This window comes from Vipera ursinii (genome assembly GCF_947247035.1).
Source record: "Vipera ursinii genome assembly, chromosome: 7".
Taxonomy (NCBI): Eukaryota; Metazoa; Chordata; class Lepidosauria; order Squamata; family Viperidae; genus Vipera; species Vipera ursinii.
In genome coordinates, this window is record NC_139521.1 from 50,066,414 (window position 1) to 50,094,058 (window position 27,645).

The 27,645-nt window shown below is 36.5% G+C and overlaps 1 protein-coding gene across 1 annotated transcript in view; it reads right to left on the reverse strand.

The window, feature by feature from the left end:
* The window catches only part of TTC29 (tetratricopeptide repeat domain 29), a gene marked incomplete at its 5' end in the record, with an annotated part of 98,212 nt that overhangs the window by 8,541 nt on the left and 62,026 nt on the right, over positions 1 to 27,645 (reverse strand). The window contains 2 exons of the mRNA XM_083367783.1: positions 22,182 to 22,413; positions 24,893 to 25,016. Of these exons, the coding sequence (XP_083223909.1) occupies positions 22,182 to 22,413; positions 24,893 to 25,016 (356 nt within the window). The remainder of the gene's footprint in view (positions 1 to 22,181; positions 22,414 to 24,892; positions 25,017 to 27,645) is intronic.

Below are 27,645 nucleotides of genomic sequence, written 5' to 3' on the forward strand. Positions count from 1 at the left end.
ATTCCCAATGATTCTTTTTTTTCTCTGTTTGAATTGGAAGTTAGGTTCTTAAGCCTCTGATAAAGGTCCTGCTGAAATAACACATAGCTATGAGATAAAGTGAATTCTCTGTCCTGTATAAGGCACAGGAATTATTTATAAATAGACGTTTTTGACAGATGGAGAGGAGGTGAGATTGGCATGGAAATTAGGTAGGATGAAACAATAGGGTGGCTGTAATTGCCAGTTTTTTCTATCTTCACCAGTATTTTGATCAGAAGAGTACGTATGTAAAAAAGAAGTCTATTCCAAGAAACAAAATGAAGCTATTGCCAAAGAACTGGAGGTCTATCCCAATCCTCCTGCAAAAAATTTGAATTTGTCTAGCAATACAAATAGATCAATCTTGAGGTTGCTCTGCATAATTTGATGAAGGCAATCACTGACAGATACAATTTCCATTCATAGGTGTTTATTTGATTATGGCTAAACTGGTCTGCAAAGATGTTATCACTACCAAACATGGAATGCCAAGATAAAAATGGTGTGGATCAATTGACCAATTGACCAATATCAAATCTTTGGCATCAGTTTAAAGAAAGATGTACTTTTATCTCATCTTATTTTATATACTTCTAGCTTGGCTATGATGTCAGCTGTGGTCTAAAGTACCTTTGAAACTGAAGCATCTAAGGAAGCTGATCTCAATAGAAATATACAAGATCTGTCGCTAGAATGACAAAGGGTGAAACGTATTTTAAATTTACAGCAAGCAAATACCATGGAAATAAGTTCCTGATTCAGATTTAGAAGCATTAGTGACAAGGATATGCACTGAGGAAGAAAGAATGAAAGGAATATCTCTGGTGGGATTATCAGCCGCCAGCAGAGAGATACTTTGATAGTAATTGGATGATAAAGATGATCTCTCTTATGTCTGTGCCTCAAGAAGAATGGATACCATTCCTGGAGGAAACACATTCTAACATAAGTGAAGCAAACAAGTAAATTGCAGTCACTGCATAGCCCAATAACTGAAAAGTGACAGTTTCAACTTTGGTTGGGGTGACTTATCTGAAAACTGACTTATCTGGCGGTGTTTAGGGCAAGGTGAAGGAAAAAAAAAGCTTTGATCCAGATGCTAAGGGAGTGTAGAACATGGAATTTGTGGCGAGATAGCACAAGACATAGAAATAAAAATCCTAGTGCAAATTTCTGCCTTGATATTGTAAGTGCTTACACAGAGATTGCAATTTTCTAAAGTTCTTCCTCACTTACCTGAACTTCCCAGAGATTTGTGCAAAGTCTAAAGTTTAATCTGAGCTTGTGGGAAATGAAGGTAGTCCCATGCTTTTTCTAACCTGGATCCACAGATTTCCTTGGTGGTCCGGTAATTAGAGTGCAGTTTTGCAGGCAATTCTGCCAATTGTCAGCAGTTTGATTCTCACCGGATCAAGGTTGACTCAGCTTTCCATCCTTCTGAGGTCGGTAAAATGAGGACCCAGATTGGTGGGGGCAATATGCTGACTCTGTAAACTGCTTAAAGAGGGCTGTAAATCACTGAAATGGTATATAAGTCTAAGTGCTATTGCTATTCTTCTGAGTCCTGCCTCACATTTTAAATAACCAACTTTTTTCTATTTACAGCAGAGGAAGGGCTGGAGTGACTTATTTTGTAAATAACTTGGCTTCTCTCTCTTATGAGGATGTGCTCTAGCAGTATTGCATAAGAAGATGTTTTCATTTATAGTGATGTAGATTGACAGTCTGGAATGATGTAGACTGACAGACAGGCACAACTGTTAGTCTACATCCACAACAGATGTTTTGAGTGATTAAAGTTCCAGTTTTCTGTGTTGTCTACGTGTTACAATCTGTATGCAGGTAATTCTACACTCTGTATGGCTGCCTCCTAAAATCTTTTCTCATAGCACTTTTTTGATCTTTCTCCATTAATCCTGAACTTTTTGGTGTATAAACGTATTGCACAATCTGGAGGTCTTCCTGGACTGACATCTGTTGCTCAATGATCTGGTGCACAAATTGTGCCCTTCTTAGATGGGAGGCCCTTCATATAGTCACCATGTCCTAATCCCCTCACAGTTTGTCTACTGCAATGGGCTTTAAGGGGGCTACCTTAAAGACCATTTAAAGCTTGAACAGGTCCATAATGCAATGGCATAGGCAGTTATGGGCAACATGTTTCTCTGTTGGATTCTGTTTCATGAGCTGCACTGGTTGTCAGTTTGCTTGTGAGTGTATTTTAAGGTACTGGTTGTTAACTATAAGGCATAAGGTGTGGCTGCTTGAAATCTGTTTCAAAACTTTCTCCCACAGCATCTCCTGATCAATCCAATCTGGCAGGGTTGGAATTCTCTGTGTTCCTTCTATTAAAACATGCCGTCTATCACAATCCTGGAAGCACATTTTCTCTGTAGTAGCACCTGCACACTGCAATGAAATTCCCCTGAGATTTGGATGGCCTCTACCCTGCTGGAGTTTTGAAGGACCTTGAAGACTTGGTTTTCCCCACAAGCCCTTGACAAGAGTGAGTGAAACCCCTTGGATTGTGTGGGTTTGTTTCTTTTGTTCTTTTGTTTTTGCAGTTTATTGTATTTTTTAAAAAAATTGTTAGCTGTCCAGAATTGTTGGAAGTCAGGCAACATACAAATATAAACAAGAAGAATAACCTTTAGATGAAATGGTACAAGCAGGTTGCAGCATAAATACTGAACCAATATGCACAATGGATGTCAATTTGGGAGAAAGAGTAATAGAAGGGTCAATGAAGTTAAGGATGATCAACAAGGTGGATTGTGACATCAGTGAATAAGAATTAAAATCTATCAAGATATCAGGAACTATGGATTTTTCAGGAATTGAAATGGTTAGAAGAGTTAACATACAAATTTGAATCTCTTATATGCAGCAAAATTGTTGATATGTGTTGTCTGCAACATTTGAATCAAGATTGCTGCTGCTTCTTTTCACCAAATGACTTTGATCAAAACTTTCGGTAAACATTTTTGGAGTTCTTTAGTTTAAAATATAATCTGCCAGGCTAATTTTCTCTTTCAAATATTATGATAAACAAATAGGTTGAAGTTAGATTAATCAATTAATTGTTTCATTTATGTATTTTTTTACTTTTGGTAATTAGTATAATATTTATTAAATAAAAATAAGGAATCTGATGAGGAAGTATTCAGCAAAGCAGAGGATGATAGATTGGGTGACAATGTTTATTTTGATTAAGGAGCCTCATGCATTGTTGTAAGTGTATATGCTGGAAACTGAGGCTTCCTGGAACTTATAAAAAGAGTGGCATCAGGAAAAGGGAATGCATCCTGTATAGCATTTCACCCTGATCTCTGCAGTGCTGCAAAATCTCTGACATTTTCTTCTGATATAAATAGGCCAATCATTTGGGCAACCCATTTTGCAGAGTTTCACTGACTACAGGCATATCATCCATGTGAGAGTTTTACTGACTGAACAGCTGAAAGCATCTGCTTCACTGCTGTTCAAATCTGAGACATGAATGGCTACAGTGATTGATCACAGTATCTCAAAATGAAAACAAGATTCAAGAGGGCATGAGGATATGGTGCCCCTTGCTTAGTGGTATAAAGTAAGCATAGTGTGGTGTTGTCATGGATGATTTACTCCACTCTGCTATGAAAGATGGAATCAAAAGATTTCACTGTTTTGAGCACTGCAAGCTTACAGTATATGGTGGGCTAGTATGGAATGTAGGTGGGATGTTCACTTTCATATGACTAGCATGAATACCTCATTCTGTACTTGAAATATTGGTGGTCAACAGGAAGGAATTGCATTCAGGAGAAAAGGGGATCCTAGTGATATACCTGTCCACTAGGGGTCAATATAAATTGCACAGGAAATGTCTGTGTGAGTGAAAAAAGAAAGGAACCTTTGTTGAAATTGTGGCAAGGTGAAGGGCTTTCCTGGAGGAAAGTGATTAGGTTTGTGGAAGGTCATGGATATTTTTAGGGAAGGCAGACAAGGGTAAAATGCTAGAATACACCTATGATGCGGCACCTACATGCGTTAAATATAGGATATAAAACAGCAAGAAAAAACTGAGAAAAAGTTTCATATTTCAGATGCTGCAGCACTTGCTGCTGAGAAGACGCCACTTGGCTAAAGTGGAGCTGTAGAGGCCCTGGGATGAGAAGGAGACCAAGAAGATAAGCCTGGAGCAGCTTGTAAGTGTGGAAAGATGAGGAGTATGGATTATGTATGGTACATGGAGATTCAGATGCCAGATAGTGGAACTTTGTGAATGAAAGGCTTTGTTTAGCATCAAGACAGCTGGGAAGAAATTCACAGGTATTCCAAGATCTATAATTGAGACAAGGAGAGGAAAAAGCAGCCATAATAAAATGCAAGTGGAAAGTGAGGGAAAGAGACTTCATGGTAGGAAGATTAAGCAAGTTAAGCCTCGATTTCTTTTATGTCTTATACTCTGATGTACATATATAAAAACACATGCTGGTTTGGTATGTATTTTCACTTGTATTTAATATTAAATCATGCTACTTTATTAGGGTAAGTACCATAGTGTCAGGAATAAAATCCCTAATTTGTTTTCACTATCAGCTATGGGTATGTTTCTATCAGCTCTGTCCAGATCCAGCCTCTGACAGAAACATCTCAGCTGACATCTGACAAATGATATGTACTGCTGTACATGCCATCATCAATTCCAAAAGCCTCCTGGCATGGTTTGGAATCAAATAATGTTTGTGAAGTGTGTGTGCTGTGATGCTTTATTGGAAGAAAAATATGCCTAATAGTTTTAACCTGGAACCTCTTTGCTTTGATATAGGAGCTCTCAGCTGTAAGCTCTACAATACCTATAAGCATGCCTCTAAAAATATAGATAAAGTTTGGACTTTATTTGTTTTAATCAAATTTATCTTATTCAAAATGTATCTTATTCAAATATTCAAAGAAACTTTAAATAATTTGTCTAAATCCTTTTTTTTTGTAATTACAGGAGCTATATTGCAAAGGCCCCTATTTCTGAAAGCAGCTAAGATCTTTTCCTTACAACAATGTCCTCAGCTAGAATGATGGATTCCTATATTCCAGTTTTATGAACTTGGAAAGTGAGTCAATTTCATCCTAAATTCCATACCCAAAAGATGGATTACAAATAACGGCTGTTGCTCATTGGTACTTTTGTGCCACACCTAATGCTAGTTATTTTGGTGGGGAGGGGGGAAGAGAGAGAGAAAGATAACAAGATGTAAAAAGAAGCTGAGGGGGAAGCATAAGATGATCGCGGTTTGGAGGAGGGGCTTGTTTGTTTCATTAGCTGAGAACATGATACATGAGAAAATAAAATGAACAATGTATGTTGTGAACAACTTTAGCTGCTCTGATAAGGAGATGAATTGGGACATACTTATGTGTAATCCAAAAGAAACTTGGAGTTGATATATAACTTGTGAAATTGTAACTGACAAGAGAAATTTAATGCATTTCATATTACAGCCTTCTTTAAAACTGTATCTTTCTAAAACAAAGCTTGACTTGTTTTAGAGTTTCAGATAACCAATGTACGAATGAAAGAAGATGCTCCTACTTCAGAGCCATACAAACCAATTAAATTTTACATTCCTAGGTTACTTTGATAGCTAGAGAGATGAAAGCTATAGTTTAAGTCCACTTAGGGCCATTGCTGAAAGTTACAGTTTACCTCAGAAATTCAAGTCATGGAATTTAAAGTTTTCCAGCTGAAGAGACTTTATGGAATATATTTTTCACAAATATATCGAGGAAGGCACTAGACAGGATGTGACTACCTATAAACTTGAATATATTATTTTTACAATAAATATGAATTAATGAATTTCCCAGAAAAAATCTGTGAGGGCTTATTTATTTATTTTTTATTTTTATTTTATTTTTATTCCATTTATATCCCGCCCTTCTCCAAAGACTCAGGGCGGCTTACAAGCTTAGCAGTAGCCTTCATTCTATGTATATGCCTGCTTGTTAGGGCTTTCACACACACACCCAAGCGGCATTATTACAAAGTCAGCTTATTGCCCCCAACAATCTGGGTCCTCATTTTACCTACCTCGGAAGGATGGAAGGCTGAGTCAACCTTGAGCCTGGTGGGATGCGAACCTGCACTAATTGCAGGCAGCTGGTGTTACTTAAGGAGGCATTAGCCCACTGCTCCACCAAGGCTTAAAATATGCCAGTTTGTTTGGGAGAAGCTGTGATGTTTCTTAATGCAAATTTAAGTTGAAGATAGTGAAATTCAAGATAGAGAAATAATAAAAAAGAGTATATTTTCCCAGAGCTGCAAAACTAGTTGTGTACAGTTATGAGTCTTGGATTTAATGCATTAGGTGTCACTGTAGCCTGCTTTGCAACCAGCATTTTTAGTTTTTGGGGTATTTAGAGCAGTAAGGTAAGTCTAAACCACATGTTTCAGGAATTTTGTGTAGTATTTCACATTAAAAAAAATTACTTGGCACATGTACAAAGCTGTTACCCAAAAAGCTCACTGAACTTAGCTGACTACTCCTTGAAAAACAGTTTGCATGACATTTTAGCTAAAGAATGCTATAAAAATAAACTGCAGCGTTGTTTTTTGGAAATGGTTCAGTAGTGTTACTGTTTTTATTGTAGCACAAAGCCTTCCATATATTCTTGCTGATCACAAGAATAACAATGAAAAAATGTTAATAATCTGATACATTTTGATTTTCAGTGGCAACTAGAAATAATATACCAATATTTAGTAAAATACACACCAATTCATTCAACTAGTATCTTGAAAGCCCTAATATATTCTTGCTTCCATTCTTAAGTGTCCCAATCTGCAGTTTTTAGAATCCCTGCATAAATCACAGTACGTATTTGGAAAATACAATATTTAGCAAACATAAATTATATATCTAAGTCCATTATTAAATAAGCTAAAATGGGATATTTACTTCTCTATGCCAAAATGACAAAAAATGTCTCTAACATAAATACTTATTTCAGACTTGAGCAGCTGATATACAGTATTTATTAATGTGCTGGATTATTTGACTACTGAAATTACAAAATATTTTAGACTGAGGAAGATGCACTTATATAAACATAATACCCAAAAAAGTGCAAGCATGTGATTTCAACTCATATAATTTAACCAGACTTTATATTTTGTGAGCAGAATTTATCAACAGAATTTAAAACAGTTTACATTTTCAAAAGGCAAATTTATTCAGTTATAAACCCAGGTTTTCAATTCATTTCTGCACAAAACCATACATTTGCCGGCTTGACGAGGATAGGTGCCCATGGCCTGCAGAGATCTCATTTTTGTAGATCTTATATTTACCACATTACTTAAACAGGTAACTGCTTAAATAGTTGATTGCAAAGATCTCTTCCATTATTCCTTACTTTTCAAATAGTGCTGAAGTAAGAAAAAATAACCCCAAACTCTTGGTATACGTATGAGAGCCTAGTAAATCAAGGAGATATTTGCCAAGGGTAGTTCAGATTATTTTTACAATAATAAAAACAATCAATTACAAACATTCACAATCAATTTCAGTCACAATCAGAAGTGTAGGAAAAAAACAGAAGAAACAAAAGAAACATTTAATCAAATGACAAAATAGGAATGAGATAAGAATTGCTTCATCTCATTCCTATTTTGTCATTTGATTAAATGTTTCTTTTGTTTCTTCTGTTTTTTTCCTACACTTCTGATAAGAATTGCTTATGAGGGACGTGGTAACTCAGTGGGTTAGGACGCTGAGCTTGTCGAACAGAAGGTCGGCAGTTTGGCGGGTCGAATCCTGAGTGCCACGTAACAGAGTGAGCGCCTGTTACTCGTCCCAGCTTCTGCCAACCTAGCAGTTCGAAAGCACGTAAAAATGCAAGTAGAAAAATAGGGACCACTACGGTGGGAAGGTAACAGCATTCCATGCACCTTTGGCATCTAGTCATGCCAGCCACATGACCACGGAGACGTCCTCGGACAAGCGCTGGCTCTTCAGCTTTGAAATGGAGATGAGCACCAGCCCCTAGAGTTGGAAACGACTAGCACGCATGTGTGGGGAACCTTTACCTTTTAAGAATTGCTTGAGGCTTAACAAACAAATAGGGACTAGGTGAATATTGCAAGAGAAGCATTGCAGACATGTAATGCCATCACAAAAAAGGCCTTGTTCCCTGGAGCTGAAGGAATTAGGCAGTAGAGCAGATGATGCAAGATGATGCAAGAAAAAACAGGTTTACTTGCTTCCCCAAGACAAAGTCACTATCAATATACACGATACCGAGGCATATGGAACAACAATCTCTCTCAGCATAAGATAGCTTTTGATTTTCTTTCTTAATACATAATAAATACTCAGTTCTAAAACATATCTGATTTGAAAGTCTGACTGAAGGAACAGATACATTCCCAAGGGCAAGTATGCAAATAAAACTAAGTAAATTATAATCTGAAACAACTGCCATTTCCAAAAGAAAGGAAAAGAAATGTCAGTGTATATCCAGCATAGAATGCTGTACAAGCAAAATTCCCAATATGTTATTACAAACTGTGACTTGATTTCATAAAACACCCATAGCAAAACAAAGGAAAAAATGATGTTGGTGTGCTTTTCCTTTACCATCTGTGGAAACTACTGTTAACTATGAAACCATGATGGAAATATTAGAGCTGCTATGCCTGGAAAAAAAATGCAATGATCATTTCATTCTTCCTGTCTTTCAATGCTCCAGGGTTTTGGAGACAAATCGGAGCAATAAGTTCATTTTGCAGAATTAATGCTGTAATTCTTTATCATAAGGGCAAACCATTACCTCAATTTGATTTTTCTACAAAATGATTCAAAGTATTTTTAATGATGGCCCTAATTTGTTAACACCTCCTAAATTATTAATCCGTCTTTATATTCAAGTAGTTATTGCATGTCACAACAATGTATCTATGCAAAGAAATTTAATAGTATTTTCTGCATATCAGAAAAAGCCTTGTTCTACAAGATGCTATTAAAATTGATAATGAGCTAAATATTTGCCATAACTAAAATTACTGTATCAATCAACATGAATGCTCTTATTCAAAATCTCATTAGCCTTTTCTATGTTTAAGTTGCATATTTGTTTTACATACACCTCAAGTCTTTTATTGTTTGTCTTAGCAATATTTTCAATAGCAATACAAATATTTTATGCTTTGTAAATAAACTGTGTTATGAACTGCAGAACATATAAGAAAACCACTATTATGAGTAACACTTTTGAAGTCCTAGGACATACTTAGCTATTTAAATGGGAAAAATAAGAATATGGTACTTTCAAACATGTATTTCATATTTGTTAGCTTTGTTTGTTCTAGATAAATTTATCTGCCAACAAATATGAAATACATGTCTGAAAGTACTATATTTGTATTTTCCCTATTATCTTTTCCCATTTAAATGGCTAAGTATGCTCTAGCACTAGAATTGTACAACTAAAATTATACACTAAATATGACAGGACACATGTTACATTGAATAAAAGCAAAACAAATAGGGAGAAAAATTTGGCAGCTGTCCTATTAGAAAAGAACAATGAAGAAGCTTCTTGCATGGGAAGCAAAAAGACTTCATAATAATAACAACAATAACAATCCCGAAACAACTGGAGTACCACCTGGACACCATTGGCATTGACAAATTTGCCATCAGTCAATTGCAAAAGACGGCCTTACTAGGAACAGCTTCCATCCTGCGATGATATCTGTAATACCATCAATTCAAACATCCACATCTGCCTATCCCAGGTCCTTGGTAAAGACTCAATAGCTAGACCAGGGGTGTCAAACTCAATTTCATTGAGGGCCGCATCAGCATTTCGGTTGCCCTTGGGGGGGACGGGTGGGTATGGCCAGGGTGGGCGTGGCCTGCTGGGTGGGTGTGGCTAGAGTGCATATGGCCTACTGGATGGGCGTGGCCAGCTCTACATCATTTGCATCAAGGGTGCCTATGGGGTCCTGGGCAGGAGTGGGACAGATCTGAGGGTCTCTGGCAGAAGGAGGGTCTCTGGGCCAGGGCCAAGGTAGTGGGGGCCGTTCCCTCACTGTTTCCAGGATGGCTTCACGGGCCACATGAAACCACTTTGTGGGCCGAATCCGGCCCCCGGGCCTTGTGTTTGACATGTCTGAGCTAGACAAAAATGCCAATTCCAGTCTAAACATCTGACTGACTGTGCGATGATCAATAACAACAACAACAGAGTTGGAAGGGACCTTGGAGATCTTCTAGTCCAACCCCCCACTCAGGCAGGAAACCCTATACCATTTCAGACAAATGGTTGTCCAGTCTCTTCTTAAAAACCTCCAATGTTGGAGCATTCACAACTGCTGGAGGCAAGCTGTTCCATCGATTAATTGTTCTAATTGTCAGGAAATTTCTCCATAGTACTAGGGAGAACTAAGTTCTTAGTTCTTCTTCCTCAAGGAAAAAAATGGTCAAGTTGCCTTTTGAAAAAGCACCTTCGGGACAAAAGCATGGAGACTAAAAAGATAGTAACTGAAAAGAATGCTTGCCATAGGTGATAGGGTTCTACTCAAAAGCTGTTGTTTGCCTTGCCTTGAAATATGGTTAAGTGGAATCAAGAAGAATCAAAGCATAAGAAATTGTGCCAAATTATTGTATGAAATCTATTATAAAAATAGCACCAAATTATTAGCTTTATTTAAAATGGACATCTGATTTTGCGGGTTTAAATTAACTAATGTAATTTCTATTTTAAAAAAAGGATAGATCATGATATAGAAAATGGAGGCAAGTTATTAGGAAAAAATAAAATATAGAAGAAGGATTGTGAAAACTAATCTATCAAGGCTTCTTATATATATGTATGTATGTATGTATGTATGTATGTATGCATGTATTTACTATGTAACATTTTGGGGATGGGTTGTTGGATTATCAGTTTGGATGAACCAACATATATTGTACATTTGGATTAAAAAATGATATAGTCCCTCACCAACTGCTTCTGAACAAACTCAGTAGGATAAGATATTATGGTCTGTAATAGACTAGTAACTAGTAAAAGAACAAGAAGCAAAATAGGAATAAATGGGCAATATTCTCATTGAAGAAACATACAAAGGATGATCCTAGGAAGTACAATACAATGAACCAGAGACTTTAAACTTTTAAATAAATGACATCAAATCAGGAGAAGACGGTGAAGTGGTGAAGTTTGCCAGTGATGAATAATAATGAATAAAATGTTCAGAGTAATAAAATAAAAGTATGATTGCAGAGAATTACAAAAGGATTCCTTTAAATTAGATAAATGGGTGTAAAAATGACAAACTTCATTAACAAATGCATATTGGTCTAAAAGAAATTCCAACCTTTACATTTATTGCATCTGAGATGATAGTGACTGATCGAGAAAGGATCTTGCAGTTATAACAAATAGTTTATGAAACTATCTGTTTAGATGGTTTCAGTTCAGAAAAGAAATTTAAAACAAACTACCAGTATAGTAATGCTTTATATCACTGTAAAATGAAATCACACCTGGAATACTGTACCCAATTCTAGTCGCTACAAAATGCAGAAAGCTATTATAGAGGTAGAAAAGATGTAAAAATTTCAAGCAAAATTACTACCAATTTACCTGCACGTTAAGACCATAGTGATCGGATATATTCAAGTGGTAAAGGCAGGGGTGTCAAACTGCTGGCCCATACGCCGGTTGCATCATATGGGGAGGCCGTGCCCACCCCAGCTCCGGGAATGCACAAAAAGTTGCAATACATCACGCCAAGTCATGTGACAAGGCGAGTTTGACACCCATGGGTTAAGGGAAGAAATGATTAAAAATAAGAATCTTGCTCTATAAGAGTTCAATATCACCCACTGAAAATAAACACGGGGACATTTTGGACTGGGAGCAGGTTCATCTAAAACCATGCAGCATTAAGCTCAACAACTGTCTGTTCTTTCATTACTGTCCCTAACCAAATCTTCTGTAGAACAGCAGTAAAATGCTCTGGTACTTTATAGGTACAGGAATATTGTTTTTAAATAAATTAGAGATAAATGAGAGTATGGGAAAGCTATATTAAGTGATTATCCTATTTAAAGCAGATAAAATAAAATTAGAAATGACATGATTTCTCTTGGAAATGTGTTTTCTTCTGTTGAGCATTTCATTATTTGAAATTTCAAGGCAAATTGCATATAATTGTGATTATTATTATTTTTTTGCTTGCTTGGCAGGTCATTCTTCGTAACTGTTTCTATTAGGATGAGTAGTTAGGTAATGCTTTGTGGTACATTCTATACTGCTGTCAGTTACATTCAGCACTGTAATGAGTCAGAGTAGTCTAGCCTTATGACTCTACAGATCTACCTTATGTAATATATTGCATTTAAGACAAGAAACATGAACAGTATAGCAATAGAACATTTGATGTGTGAACCTGCCAAAGAACTCCTGTTCTTAGGCATCAATTCCTAACTATAACAATGCCAAAATGAAGAAAGAGTATTAATATAATGACACAAATAGTGCCATAACAAAAGTTCCATTCTTCATATTTACATCACAATCTGATGCACTATACAAAAAGTGGATTTGCATTACAATATCACTTATTTTCCTCTATCTTCTACAGAAGATTATCTTTTGCAGATGTCTATGCTCCCACCTCCTGTTAGACCTAGGATAGATGGATGGTTGGATGGATGGAAAGGTGCATATTCACCAAAATTCTGAAGTCAATACAAGATGACTAAAGCAACATTATCTAATAACAACTGCATCAGTCTAGAAAAGTGTCTCTTATATTATTCATATAAATAATTAGATTAAGTAGTCTGAATATTCTGCAGTTTCATTAATTTATCTGAAGGTTAAGAACGTAAGATAATACATATGAATCATTGTTTGAAGTGAAACATTTAATAGTTACTGCTATGTGAATTTTTTAAAAAATAAATCCGTCCTTAAAGGTTGTTAATGGGATTATAACTTTGAACCCAAGGGCTAAATTGTTTGAGATGATTATGCCTGTCCAAAGAATCCTTAATATCCAGCAATAGTATTTCTTCTCTGATTACGGTGCTAGATAAACATGAGAAACATATACAGGTATGTTATCTGAATTTGCAAGAAAACAATGACAGGGGGAAGTATTTTCTTGATTACATGAAATAGTTATGTAGTGAAGCATAACTGATTCACATTTTTCTTCTCTCAGTAATAATACAGTAAAATACCATAGGAAACAGAAAAAAATCTGTTTTTTTGTAGATGGGGGTACACTACTGTGTGGATTTGGTAGTTCCTCATGAGCACTATGGAAAAAAGTATTGGAGCTTAGAGAAGAATCAAAATCAAATTCCCATCTTTTCAGCATCAGAGTGAGCCTTGGTTAGAATGTCCACAGGAAAAATGTCAAGATTTAGGACAATATATACTTGAGTATAAGCCGACTCGAGTATAAGCCGAGACCCCCAATTTCACCCCCAAAAACTGGGAAAAGTTGTTGACTCGAGTATAAGCCGATCTGCCGTTCTGCAAGCCTCCGCCGCCGGCGGAGGCTGGATCCGCGCTCTGCAAGCCTCTGCCGCCAGCAGAGGCTCGATCCACCATTTTGCAAGCCTGAATACACAGGAATACCCTGTGTGGCCGCGGCTCTCGGGGAAGCCCTGGCTGTCCGCTTCCTCGCTCCACGCTGCCATTCGGGGCCCGCGCGTTCCCTGGGCAAATCGCGGCGCCCAGCAGGCGAGGAAACACGCCCGCTCCAGTCGCCCCCCCTTCCCTCAGGAGACGCGAAGCAAGTGACCGCCCGGAACTTACCGAGGACTTGCGCGCGGCCGAGGCTTCGGTGCTTCCAGGATCGCACGCACCTCTCCCAAGCCGTCGCCGTCCGGAGACCTGCCGAAGTTTGGGGAGGTTTGGGGAGGTGTGCGCGCACCTCCCCAAACCTCCCCAAACGTCGGCAGGTCTCCGGACCTCCGCGCCCTGCCTGCCTGCTTCTTTCCGCTGCGGAAAGAAGCAGCCTGCCTGCTTCTTTCCGCAGCGGAAAGAAGCAGCAGGCAGGCTGCTTCGTTCCGCAGCGGAAAGAAGCAGCAGGCAGGCTGCTTCGTTCCGCAGCGGAAAGAAGCAGCAGGCAGGCTGCTTCGTTCCGCAGCGGAAAGAAGCAGCAGGCAGGCTGCTTCGTTCCGCAGCGGAAAGAAGCAGCAGGCAGGCTGCTTCGTTCCGCAGCGGAAAGAAGCAGCAGGCAGGCTGCTTCGTTCCGCAGCGGAAAGAAGCAGGCAGGCTGCTTCGTTCCGCAGCGGAAAGAAGCAGGCAGGCAGGGCGCGGAGGTCCGGAGACCTGCTGACGTTTGGGGAGGTTTGCGCGCGCACCTCCCCAAACTTCGTCAGGTCTCCGGACGGCGGTGGCTTGGGAGAGGTGCGCGCGATCCCGGAAGCACCAAAGCCTCGGCCGCGCACAAGTCCTCGGTAAGTTTTTTTGTTGACTGGAGTATAAGCCGAAGTGGAATTTTTCAGCCCAAAAAGTGGGCTGAAAAATTCGGCTTATACTCAAGTATATACGGTAATTTTCACAATTATGAAAAGCATGATTGCTTTTACTACATGACAATCTGCTTGCTGGTTATTAGTAAGAAAAAAGTGAACTTGTCACTGGTCTTTGCAGGTTCTTAATAGGACTTAGATTACTAACCTGAATAAGCTGAAATACATTTTACATAAATGTATAAAATGGACAGTCTTACTAGACATCTATATTTAAAGCATTTTTGTCAGAAAAAATAACATAAATAGGAGTATTCTAATTTTCTTTAGCTACAAAGATGAACATATATTTATTTCCCAATTTCTGCCCATGTTATTTATCTCTTTATCCAAACTCTACAAATATCACAGTAGTATCTTCAGGAATAGATCTCGTCTGCAAAAGCCCCGGATTCAATTATTGCATTCTTGAACTGCAATGTATTCATTTGTGGGCACTGAGTCAGCCAGTGGGAGGGTATTGATTGGAATATAATGTCATGTGAAGCAGTGAGAGTAAGATGAAAAAGTGTTTGCTGCTTAACGGGTTGGTATTAAGTAGGTGGGAATGGCTTCTAATTAGCCCCAAATTGCTGTGTTTCACAGTTTTCCTTCTTTCCCTCCTCCTATGGCCACCAGCTGCCAATCTCCCTCTCATTTTTTCCCTTCAAATTTTGTATGTGGAGTTCATTGCTCACTGCAGTGCAAGCCTTTGTTTCAAAAAGAGGGCTCCTAGGGTCTCAGCTGCTGGGGTGCAGCTTGCTGCCTGCGATGAGTAGCAACTGTCAGTTTATTTTATCTCAGTCTTTTCATCATTCTGCTGAAACTGGTCGAGTGAAACCACCTGAGAGACCTGAGGATTCAGTACCTACAAGTCATTAGCCAGGACTGCTTAGTTTCTCCCGACACAGCAAGTCAACTGAACACAGCCTAAAATACAGTCCACTTTAACCCTATGCTTTCCAAAATACTTCATTCTTCAAGGGCCTCTTTTCTTTAATATACCTAAATGAAAATTAGAAATTTCCCAGTAGTAATTAATAGCACACAAGCTCAGCGATCAATGTCAGCTTCTGACATTGTGATTCTGATTTTCTGTGCGTAATCAAATCACCCAATGTTTATCACAGAAAAATTCATTTTAATTTACGTTGTATGAGAGTGCTAACATTGATTTTGTGGGAACATTCTTTTATCAAATTAGGCACTCATTTATATCAACTATGTACTATAATGTAAGAAATATAAAGTTTATTTACAGATCAGCTACATTTTTCATTTACATTTTTAAATTTTGGTTTAATTCTTTGCAGGAGATCAAAACTGACCTGTTGCTTTTTATATTAATTATTAGCAATTCTTTTGCAATTAGTTTATTGATGAACTATGCATAATAGCAACAGCTAATAACTTCACTCCCTTCAGAGTTTAACAATACAGGAAATGAAAAGTGTGATGTCTCATGCTTAGTGTGAAGTGATGAAAGAAAGGGAACCAGCAATTTTTTATAAACATATGCGTACACATATTTTACTGTAACCATAAAGAAATTAGTAGGTAGGTAATTGTAAGATATCTCAGCTATTTGTTGGTCCAGGTGACTTGAATTTAAAAAGATATCCCCTAAATTTACATTTTCTTAACAAGGCCTTTGGGGAGATCACATTTTAGACAACCAGCTCAGTTGTTTTGGTTCATCCAATATAATTTTTATATAATAAAAGAGACATAAATAAAATATATGTGTGCATTGTGCATTCACTCCAACACACAGGCATCATTAAATATTAAATATCACCCAATGTGGTCTAGGATTGAAATACCAGGAAGAAACTGGTTTAGGGTTTGGAGGTGGCCTAGTGGGCAGTAGCAGAATATTTATTATTTCATAGATGTAAGGTGATGGCCATATTCTCGGAAAGCATAGTTCACAACATTGTGTTCTAGTCCCTTTTTTCTTCAAAAATGTTGTAAGTCATTTTAGACTGATTTTTTTGAAATAAATGAGGACATTAGAATCTTTAGGCATGGATATCACTTTAATAAACAGGCTTACCAATAATAATTAGACAATAGTAAAAGTAAAGTTTCCCCCCCCCCACATGCATGCTAGTCGTTTCCAACTCTAGGGGCCGTTGCTCATCTCCGTTTCAAAGCCGAAGAGCCAGCGCTCGTCCAAGGACGTCTCCGTGGTCATGTGGCTGGCATGACTAGATGCCAAAGGCGCACGGAGCACTGTTACCTTCCCACCGTAGTGGTCCCTATTTTTCTACTTGCATTTTTACGTGCTTTCAAACTGTGGCAGAAGCTGGGACGACTAACAGGCGCTCACTCTGTTACGTGGCACTCGAGATTCAACCCGCCAAACTGCCGACCTGATCGACAAACTCAGTGTCCTAACCCACTGAGCCACCGCGTCCCTTGTAATTAGACAATATAATCTGTCTAAAATGTTGGGCCAATTCAGATGTTTCTATAGATCTATGTTTGAATCCTCTATAGTTGCTTCCGGACATCTCTTAGTGCCTGTACTCTTTGCACATAGATCAGCCATTTCACCAATTATTGATAGGTTAAACTTACAGTGTGGAAATCCTACAAATTGAAAGTACAGAAAGGCTAGCCCAATTGTTTGAATGAGCTTATTCCTGCTCTGCCCAAATGAGTAAGTTCCATGCATTTCATCTAAACATTTCTTTCTAATGAATGTTCTTACATTTTCCATCATGGATGAAAGAAGCAGATCCCTCCTTGTTGAATAGAAAAAGGAAAAGAAAATGTTGAATAGTTGAATCTTCCTATTCAGAAGATATTACGGAGATGAAAGTAATTTGTATAGGAGAAGAAATGATAATTGACTTGTTTTTTGCCAAAGAGTGGGGGAAGGAATACGTATAAGAAATATAAAGAGAAAGAAAGAGGGAATAGCAGAAAATGCCCATGAGTCATTCCTCACTTTCCTTCTGGATTATCTTTCCCTAATAATTCATTTTCCCTGTGGATTATTAGACTTTACACACAAATAAATAAATACATGCTTCTCAGAAAGACATGCGGATAAAAGGTTGTTTTCATTTCGTCCTTTCTTTAGTATTCATTGCCAACAGATTCAGAGGGCACCAAACTACTAAAGAAATGTACTAATGTTCTACCATGTAAAGATGAAATTATAAATGAAGCATAAAACAGATGAAAGAATTTTAAAAATGTATGTTCAGCTAAAAAGATAAAGTATTTAATTACAAGGTATAAAAAGGTATAGGTGATGTTTTGATGTTCATAAGAAAGTAGCAAAGAGGGCATATATTATAATTAAAATGAGAATAACTAATTTTTTTATAGGAAGGAAGTACAAAATGTCAGGCTAATAATTAGTAATAGTTAAACACATAGTGAAATAATAAGAGTACAAACAATGCCTCTGAATATAAAATTGTGCTTTACTTTGCTGGACTATCAGAACACCACCCCAACCCACCCCGTTTTCAGTAGCAGCAGTATCTTGAGTATATTTTCTTTCATTTCATATACAATTTTTGTTAAGGATTTTGATTATAATAATAAACTCTAATACAAATTAAAGTTAAAGAAGGAAGAGAAAATAGAGTAGAATATGATTTCAGATATATCATTCTGAAGGTCTTAGCTTAGAAGTAATTAATGAGTAATTTCCAAAAGCTATTAGAAAGTTTACAAATTTTATTTCTTTTAAAAGTCTCTGCTAGGATTATGAGCAAGCTGGCTAATCCCATTGTGTCCTGGCACTCAAGGGAAACTGCTGTCCTTCAGTCGCCTTGCAAGGAATAGCCATCTGACGCATATGTGGATGACTTCCTATCATCTTTTTATCTGGAGAGTTTAAAGGAACCAGCGTACTCAGAGGTTCCTTGGTTTTTATTGTGATCATTGGCTACACTTTCACCGAGCTTTCTCAGTTTGCCATACTTTCCCCAGAACTCCAGTATATATTTTTTTCATTTTCAGAGTGAATGGGAAGAACCACAGTATGTCTAGATCAGACATGTCAAACACAAGGCCCGGGGGCCAGATCCGGCCCGCGAAGTGGTTTCATGCGGCCCCTGAAGCCATCCTGGAAACAGTGAGGGAACGGCCCCCACTGCCTTGGCCCTGGCCCAGAGACCCTCCTCCTGCCAGAGACCCTCAGATCTGTCCCACTCCTGCCCAGGCCCCCCATAGGCACCCTTAATGCGAACGATGTAGAGCTGGCCATGCCCACCCAGTAGGCCATACACACTTTAGCCACGCCCACCCAGTAGGCCACACCCACCCAGGCCACACCCACCCGGCCCCCTGAGGGCAACCGCAATGCTGATGTGGCCCTCAATGAAATTGAGTTTGACACCCCTGGTCTAGATAAAAATAAAAAAATGAAAAGGAAAATCAGTTGTGAGAAAATATTTAATGAAAATATTTCCTTGCAATTCACTTCAATTTTATTTTCACACTGGTTAATGTGCCCTATAGCCCCCAAACTACGTGTACAGTATACTACTAAAGCTTTCCTGTTTGTCTGTGTGTAACCTATAACTGCAGAAACAGGGCATTTGCAAGGCAACTATTTTTGAACCAGGATATCTGACATAGACTGATTTATAAAATGCATCTAAAATCCAGGACCCATGACTCCCATAGAATTAAAATTTGACAAACTTTATAAAATACATAAATACATATATTCATATATATATAAAGCATATAAATGAACTAAAACATAAAGTGAGTTGCTTGCTTTGCTTTTTAGCAAAAAGGAGAATGTTACGAGTTACTGGAAAATGATATCATTTTCCTATTTAACCACTTAAAACTATGCTTGGTTAAGGAAGCTCTTTCACTGAAGCAACATCAAGTTCAATCATTAATCTTATTTATCAGAAAAGTAATTAGTGGACATATGCAATGGCCATAATCCAAAGCTAAAGTATATACTGCAACAATGATCACTTTAAAATATTTTTTTTAAATATGTCATAAGAATTTAACAGATTTTTTACAGCAACCCCACCATTGAACACTTTCTGGCAGCTGCAATGTTGGTAATAACAATGGTTTCTACATCCCAAAACCTAAGACAAAAGTAATATTATGCCAGATGAATACATTTACAAAAAGCTAATGAACGCATGATCCCAGTAAAGGATATCTCAATCTTTAGAGTTTTAAGCAAGGGAGGGGCAGGTGATGGTATTACTGCTATAATCATGTCATCATACAAAATAACATAATTTTCATCATTTGTGTGATGAAGTCATGATGCACACTGGTATCAATGTAGCTTCTTCCAGATGCCTATAGTGTTTTTTTTTATTAAGACATCTGATCTGTTATCACACCAACACTGAATTCATTTTTTTAAAAATTTAGAAGTATTACCAATTTGTGCTTTGGGAGTTAAAACCCATATGAAACTTTATTTTTATGAATCTGAAGTTTTTACATTGTAGAAGACCTACCTTTAAATTCTTAAAGGTAAAGGTTCCCCCCGCACATGCGTGCTAGTCGTTTCTGACTCTAAGGGCCGGTTGCTCATCTCTGTTTCAAAGCCGAAGAGCCAGCGCTTGTCCGAGGACGTCTCTGTGGTCATGTGGCCGGCATGAGTAGATGCCAAAGGCGCATGGAACGCTGTTACCTTTCCACCGTAGTGGTCCCTATTTTTGTACTTGCATCTTTACGTGCTTTCGAACTGCTAGGTTGGCAGAAGCTGGGACGAGTAACAGGCGCTCACTCTGTTATGCGGCACTTGGGATTCGACCTGCCAAACTGCTGACCATCTGATCGACAAGCTCAGCATTCTAACCCACTGAGCCACCGCGTCCCTTAAATTCTTGCAAAGTCACAAAACACCTTGTTAAAAGAGCCAGTTTGGAGCACTGGTTAAGATATTGACCTAGAAACTAGGAGACTGTGAGTTCTAATCTTAAGACATTTGCTGGCTGAGTAACTTTGGGCCACTCACTCTCTGAGCCTAACCCACCTCACAGGAGGAGGAACAAGTGCTATGTATGTTTGCCCCCCCTCAAGTTACTTATAAAGCAATAAAGGTGGGATAAAAATATCTAAAAAATAACAATAAAATAAAAAAGAATTTCAGGATAGTAAGAAGGTAGCCTGATACTAATTTCTACAAACTGTTTCTAGCACATTATGCCAAATATGTTGCAATAGATTCTGGCATATAGGAGAACAATGCTACCTCCTCTTTTTCAAGAACTGATGAGATAAAATTTATATTACTTCTTTCTTCCAATAGGATACTGCAAATCCATGAATACTAGAGTTGTTTCAATTGTAAATTACATTAACCAATCAAAAAAATATGTATTGAGGTATTGAAAATGTACAGGTAGTCCTTGACTTAAAACAGTTTATTTAGTGACCATTCAAAGTTACAACGGCACTGAAAAAGTGACCTATGACCATTTTTCACACTTAGATCCATTATAGCATCCCCATGGTCACATGATTTACATTCAGACGCTTGACAACTGACTCACATATATGATGGTTGCAATGTTCTGGGGTCATGTGATCACCTTTTACAACAAAGATGATTAAAGGTCTGGAGGCTAAAACATAAAAGGAACAGCTGCTGGAATTGGGTATGTCTAGTTTAATGAAGAGAAGGACGAGGGGGGACATGATAGCAAACTTCCAATATCTCAGGGGTTGCCACAAAGAAGAGTGAGTCAAGCTGTTGTCCAAAGCACCCGAAGGCAGGACAAGAAGCAACGGATGGAAACTAGTCAAGGAGAGAAGCAACCTAGAACTAAAGAGAAACTTCCTTACAGTTAGAACAATTAACCGGTGGAACAACCTGCCTCCAGAAGCTGTGAATGCTCCACACTGGAAGTTTTTAAGAAGAGACTGGACAGCCATTTGTCTGAAATGGTATAGGGTTTCCTGCCTGAGCAGGGGGTTGGACTAGATGACCTCCAAGGTCCCTTCCAACTGTACTATTATGATTATGATAATGGGGAAACCATGTTACTAATTTAGCAACAGCAGTGATTCAGTTAACAAATGTGGAAAGAAAAGTCATAAAATGGGGCGAAATTCACTTAACAAATTTCTCACTTAGCAATATAAATTTTGGACTTAATTGTGGTCGTAAGTCAAGGACTACCTTTTCTGTATTGCATTGTACTGTAATGAAAATGCTGTATTGAAAGATCACAATAACTTAACGAATTTGTTATTTCCTTCCAATATAACATCAGTTATTTTTTCTAGATTTAAAATTACAATGTTTTTAAATTAATTTATTTATTATCAGAAAGAAAAAATAGTTACACTTTCTTTTCCATGCTCATTTAAAATTCTCCCATCTATCATATAAAACATTTGGACTAAAAATGAGCCAATATAAGGAAGTTTAAGCTGAAAATGGTAGCATACTATTTTGTTAAAGAATGCTGAGTTAAAAGATACAAACTGCGAGCAATATATTTAGAAAAACTAAATATATGTTTAAAAATTTCATAGTAGTATACCCTACCTCCATAAAGACATGGATATACCAATTGGTTTAACTCTGCAAATAATTTAATAAAACTGTGCAAAAATGACTTAACCATAAGGACAATACAACACTAATGTGTTTCATAATGTGTATCTTACCCACAGTAAAAGGGTCATTGAACATATCACTTCTATTTTCTTTCCAGTCCAGCAGGCACTTGAGATTGATGGAATCTGCAGCTTCTATATGAGTGTTAGCTTTCAACATCAAGCTATGAGCTGTTCCAATGCCACAATATACCTTTATTTCATTCATGAGGGCCAAATCGGAGAGAGCATTTGCTGCTTCAAAAGCCTGAATGAAATATTCACAGGCCTTGCTGTAATTCCCCTAGAAAAAAAGAAATATACTTCAACATTCCAGATTATCACCTGCAGCTTCCAAACTGTTTCTACAATGACTCAGATAAAGAATTGCAATGGCTGGGGGTGAGGAAAGAAATATGAAATTAAAACTGAATTAAATCTCATCATTACTGTCTTGAGAATGGGCTGCCAGAGCATCATTTAAATATCACGTGTCCTTCGGAAAAGAATGGGATGGGATGGGGTAGGATGGGATGGGATGGGGTAGGAAGCAAAGGGAAGGGAGGGAAGAGGAAGGGAAGGGAAAGTAAGGGCAGAGGAAAAGAGGAAAGAAGGAGAGGAGGAAGAGAAGGAAGAGAGGAGGAGAGGAGGGAAGGGAAGGGAAGAATGCTCTTAATAGAAGTTAGAGTGCTGGCCATGAATGGAGTTGGTTCAAATGTCAACTGATCAGTGATGGCTTAGACTAATCATACCCTTTCTGTCGAACCTATGTCAAGATTTGCTAAAAGACTACAATGCATGTAGGAAGAAAAGAAACATATATATTGCCCCAAAGTCATTGGAAAAATTAACTCTAATCTGAATAAATAAATCTATTCCTGCAGAATTTTATTTATATTTATATAGTTGTAATATAATAAAGTAGAGAGAATACAGAATATAGTTCAAGTATTATAAATATAAAAGAGTAAAATTACAATAAATAAAACATTATTAAATTACTATTCAAGCCAGCAATTAAACACAACAGTGTAAGTAATTTCAAATGGAAAAAGCCTGTGGGAACTAAAAGTTTTTATATTCTAGATAGTAAATCTCCGGCTTATTTCAGTCTCACAATAAAACACAGATAAGATCATCCCTCCACAATCCCAGCGTTTTACCACACTATATACCACTTTATAATGCTTTGGTATTATCATGCCTTGGTAATTATAATGCCTTGGTAAAACCACACTTGGAATATTGTATCCAGTTTTGGTCACCACAATGTAAATAGATGTTGAAACTCTAGAAAGAATGCAGAGAAGAACAACAAAGATGATTAGGGGACTGGAGGCTAAAACATGAAGAAATGTTGCAGGAATTGGGTACGTATGGTTTAATGAAAAGAAGGACTAGGAGTGACATGATAGGCAATAATCCAATATCTGAGGAGCTGCCACAAGGAAGAGGGGTCAATCTATTCTCCAAAGCACCTGAAACCAGGACAAGAAGCAATGGACGAAAACTAATCAAGGCGAGAACCAATTTAGAATTAAGGAGAAATTTCCTGACAGTTACAACAGTTAATCTGTGGACCTGGTGGCTTCCAGAAATTGTGGGTGCTGGATGTTTTTAAGCGATCGGACAACCATTTGTCTCAAATGGTTTAGGGTTTCCTGCCTGAGCAGTGGGTTGGACTAGGAAGTTCTCCAAGTTCCCTTCCAACTCTGTTATTGTTATTCTATTCTTATATAAAGTAATATCACTAATGTATGCTAATATATACTTGATTTAATTGTACATCAATCTCATCTTTCTACACACATTAGCACAATTTCTCTTGAAAATTGAAAAAACTAAAAAAATGGAGGATAATTAGGCTACTTAATTCAATTAATCTCAGTTATTTTTGTGTGGCATAGACTAGAGTAACGATTAAGTTGATTTTGACCAGTGATAAAAGAATTGACTAGGAAGATAAAACATGGATATTATGCTCCGTTAAAAATGGGATGGAATAAATCACAAACTTTCTATATTGTGTTAGTGGTTGTAAACATAGCACAATACTAAGCTTTGTGGCAAAGTCCAATTAGTCAACACTTTTCACTGAAAAAAAATGGAAAATTGTTCAACGGTTCTTCATAATAAATCCTGCTGTGGTCTTAATATTTATACTTCTTAAGCACATAGGCAAACATAATATAATATCCTTCAGTTCATGTTATTGTAAAATATTGGACAACGAAAATAGCTATTTCATTGGATCCGGGGAACTAAAAAATGTTGAAAATTGCCCTAATTAAACAATTAATGTAACAAAAATACATTTGGAAAAATATCTATAAACTAGGTAAAATCTTATTTTGTCAACATAAGTTTTCTAATAAGTTTTCTCATCTGCAAAACTATTGTTTTGGATAGATATATTGAATATGATTGTTCACAGTATTGATTTTCCAAGATCACAGACATGACCACAGACACAAATGCTCAACTTGAATTTGTTTTATTATTTATTTATTTATTTATTTATTTATTTATTTATTTATTTATTTATTTATTGTTACTTAATACTGCACTTTTAAATATTGAGCCAATTTTTAACCAAATGTCATAAAACTGAAATATTTAAAAATATGTAGGATTTGTTATTACAATGCAGTAAAAAATCAGTCAGAAAATACAGCAACAGTATATTCAGATTGCAGATACATGGTTGTAAAATGTTTAACATCACATATATATTAATGCTGTTTCTGATGTAATAGTATATATGTTATTAAATTAAAACTTACACTTTCATTGTAAATGTTTCCGAGGAATATACATGCATCCACAAGACTTTGGCTCAGCTGAACTTTCTTGGCAATATCCATGAACATTTCCAAGTATCTAATAGCTTCACCTTTTTTCCCCTGACTAAGGACAAAGAAACTTGATTTTCATTGAAGAAATTCATTATATTATACAAGAATATAACCAACATCCACCAAACAATCTGTGTATGTAACCTTGTTTTTAAAAGTTATAGAATTTAAGCATGAGTCAATATAGAGGAAAATGATAAACTACAGCAACTGCTATAGGATAGATTCTTTCAAGATATAATGACTGCTTTTTAATTATAAACTTACACTACATACCATAGTTGCTCTGACTTGTAAGTGCATCATCACCAATAATCATTTTAAAATACCCATCCTGAGATCATTCCCAAATCTAACCTTAATGTTGGAAAATGAACACTGGTAAAATTTTTCCATGTTTTTGATAAAGAAAGCTACATTAACAACGCTTTTCCTATCAGTAATGCAATCTAGCCAAACCTGTTTGTGAATAAACATGATTTCAATACTTGCCTTGAACCTAAGTGCCTAATGTACATAGATACTAAAATGTGAAGCTATGAATAAACCACAACTTCTATAATAATATAATAAATAATAAAAAAATATCTATTTATAATTGCAAAGGATTTTTTAATTTAAAATATAGGAGGAAAACAGTAGATACAAAAATAAACATGTATAATTTGTAGAGCAAAATATCAGTGGCATGCTTGAATCTTACATGCAAACATAAGTCTCTGCGAGACTAATACTGTTTTGTAATATGTTCACATGATGAAGGTGAACCAAACTAATGCAGTAGCTAACTTAGTTATAGATATAATGCTATCCGTAACTAAAAGTAAATTCTACTAATTTACATTTTTGAACTGTAGCTTAAAAATTGTATGAGGTTAAAACTAATATTTGAAAATTTTGCAATAAAATGTATTGATTTGGTGTTATTTTATTACGTTTTTGAAAAGGCCATCAGATATTATCAGGATACAAAATGCCTGCAAACATTTGCTGCATGTCAAAGGGTTTCTAAAGTTTAAAGAAGAGCCACATTTTGAAAGCTCTTTTTTCTTTCAAAGAGGAAGAAATCAAACATTTCCACACAGAAGAACTGAACTGATTCATAGAAGTTAAAGGACAAGGTTAAAATGTTATACAAATATTAATTCCAGTTTTTCTAGTTTTCTATATGCAGTGCACAGGTGCAACTTGAACAACATATTATATGGTATAATCACTAGATTCATTCAACCAGGCCTTAGAGAGTTAAAAACATATATTCTGAGGAAAGTACTCTTCGGTCCAAAGAATGAGAATGAAACTGTGCAGAATATTTGTGTATCAAGGTGATTCCAGTTTCCAATTGGGAAAACAGGACCGTTAACACCCATATCCCCTGACAACTGTCCAATTATGTATATCACACTTGGCCTACTGTTTGCAGTAGAAGTAATCAATAAAGGATGTGGTTGAGTGAACATAGATTTTGGTTGAACCAATGCATGAAATCTTAATCATTTACTCAGAGTGAAGAAATCAAATAGAACAGAGATGAAACAGCTACCAAGGGGGTTGTTGATTGTGCCACCATGTTTATGGGTTGGATGGCTGAAAGTAATAAATCAAATGGAACCAGTGACAGGAGAAAATGAATAAAGGTTTTCTTAATGCAATGAATTAATAGAAATGTTTTTGAGGATATTTGGATAGTTTTTGAGATTGCCCAGTTAGATTCACATTTCATTTATAAAAAATAAGGATGCTACTATACCATTCAATTTCAATAAAGCAAATGGAAAATAAAAAGGGGGAAAGGAATTAATGAGAATAATAACCAAAAGAAAATATGCTTCTACAGAGTTTTACTTCTGCCATGAGCGTAAAACTCTGCTACAAAATTAAAATAAGATTGAAGAAGTCTGAAATACAATAATGGAGGAATCAAACTCTGCAAATAAATAGCATTAAACAATAATCTGCCTATATCTAGAATTTAAAACAACACTTTTATTTTATATTAAATTTAGAGATAAACAAAATCTTAAGTCAGTGAAACCATATTTTCAGTGAAATACAAACTTATATTAGAATGCAAAAGTTATTCTCCACAAGAAAAAAAAAAATACATTCGGCCAACATTACGATGCTGTGATTAGAATTAATTGTAAGTTTTGAGAATAAAACTAGTATTTTTTTAAAAAAAAAATAGAATATGTTGAAAAACACAATATATACTTTTACACTGAAAATAAATCTGTAGAAAGTTCTTCTGTGTGACCTCTATATTGTTAAGATGGACCATCTTTATATGCACAATGTAATTATGAATAATTAATTAATTTATAATTAAGCAAAATATAATATTTTTGGAGTATTATAATATTGAAATTATTTAATATAAATGCTTCAACCTATGAAGCATTCATATGAAATACTTTTCAATCCAATCAATATTTATGAAAAACCTGGAAAAAAAGAATGTACAAAATCTATTTTAGTCATTGAATATCCTATTGTACTGCTTTATGTATAATAAATCAGAAGTTTATATGCATAAATTGGTATAACCCAAACATTTGAATCCAGGAAGTTTCTATATTTTTGAACTATTGCATTTGTAATTATCCTAAAATCTTGGAAGGCTGGGGGGATTGCAGGAGCCAAATAATGACAGTAGAATTATATCTATCATTAAGTCCTAG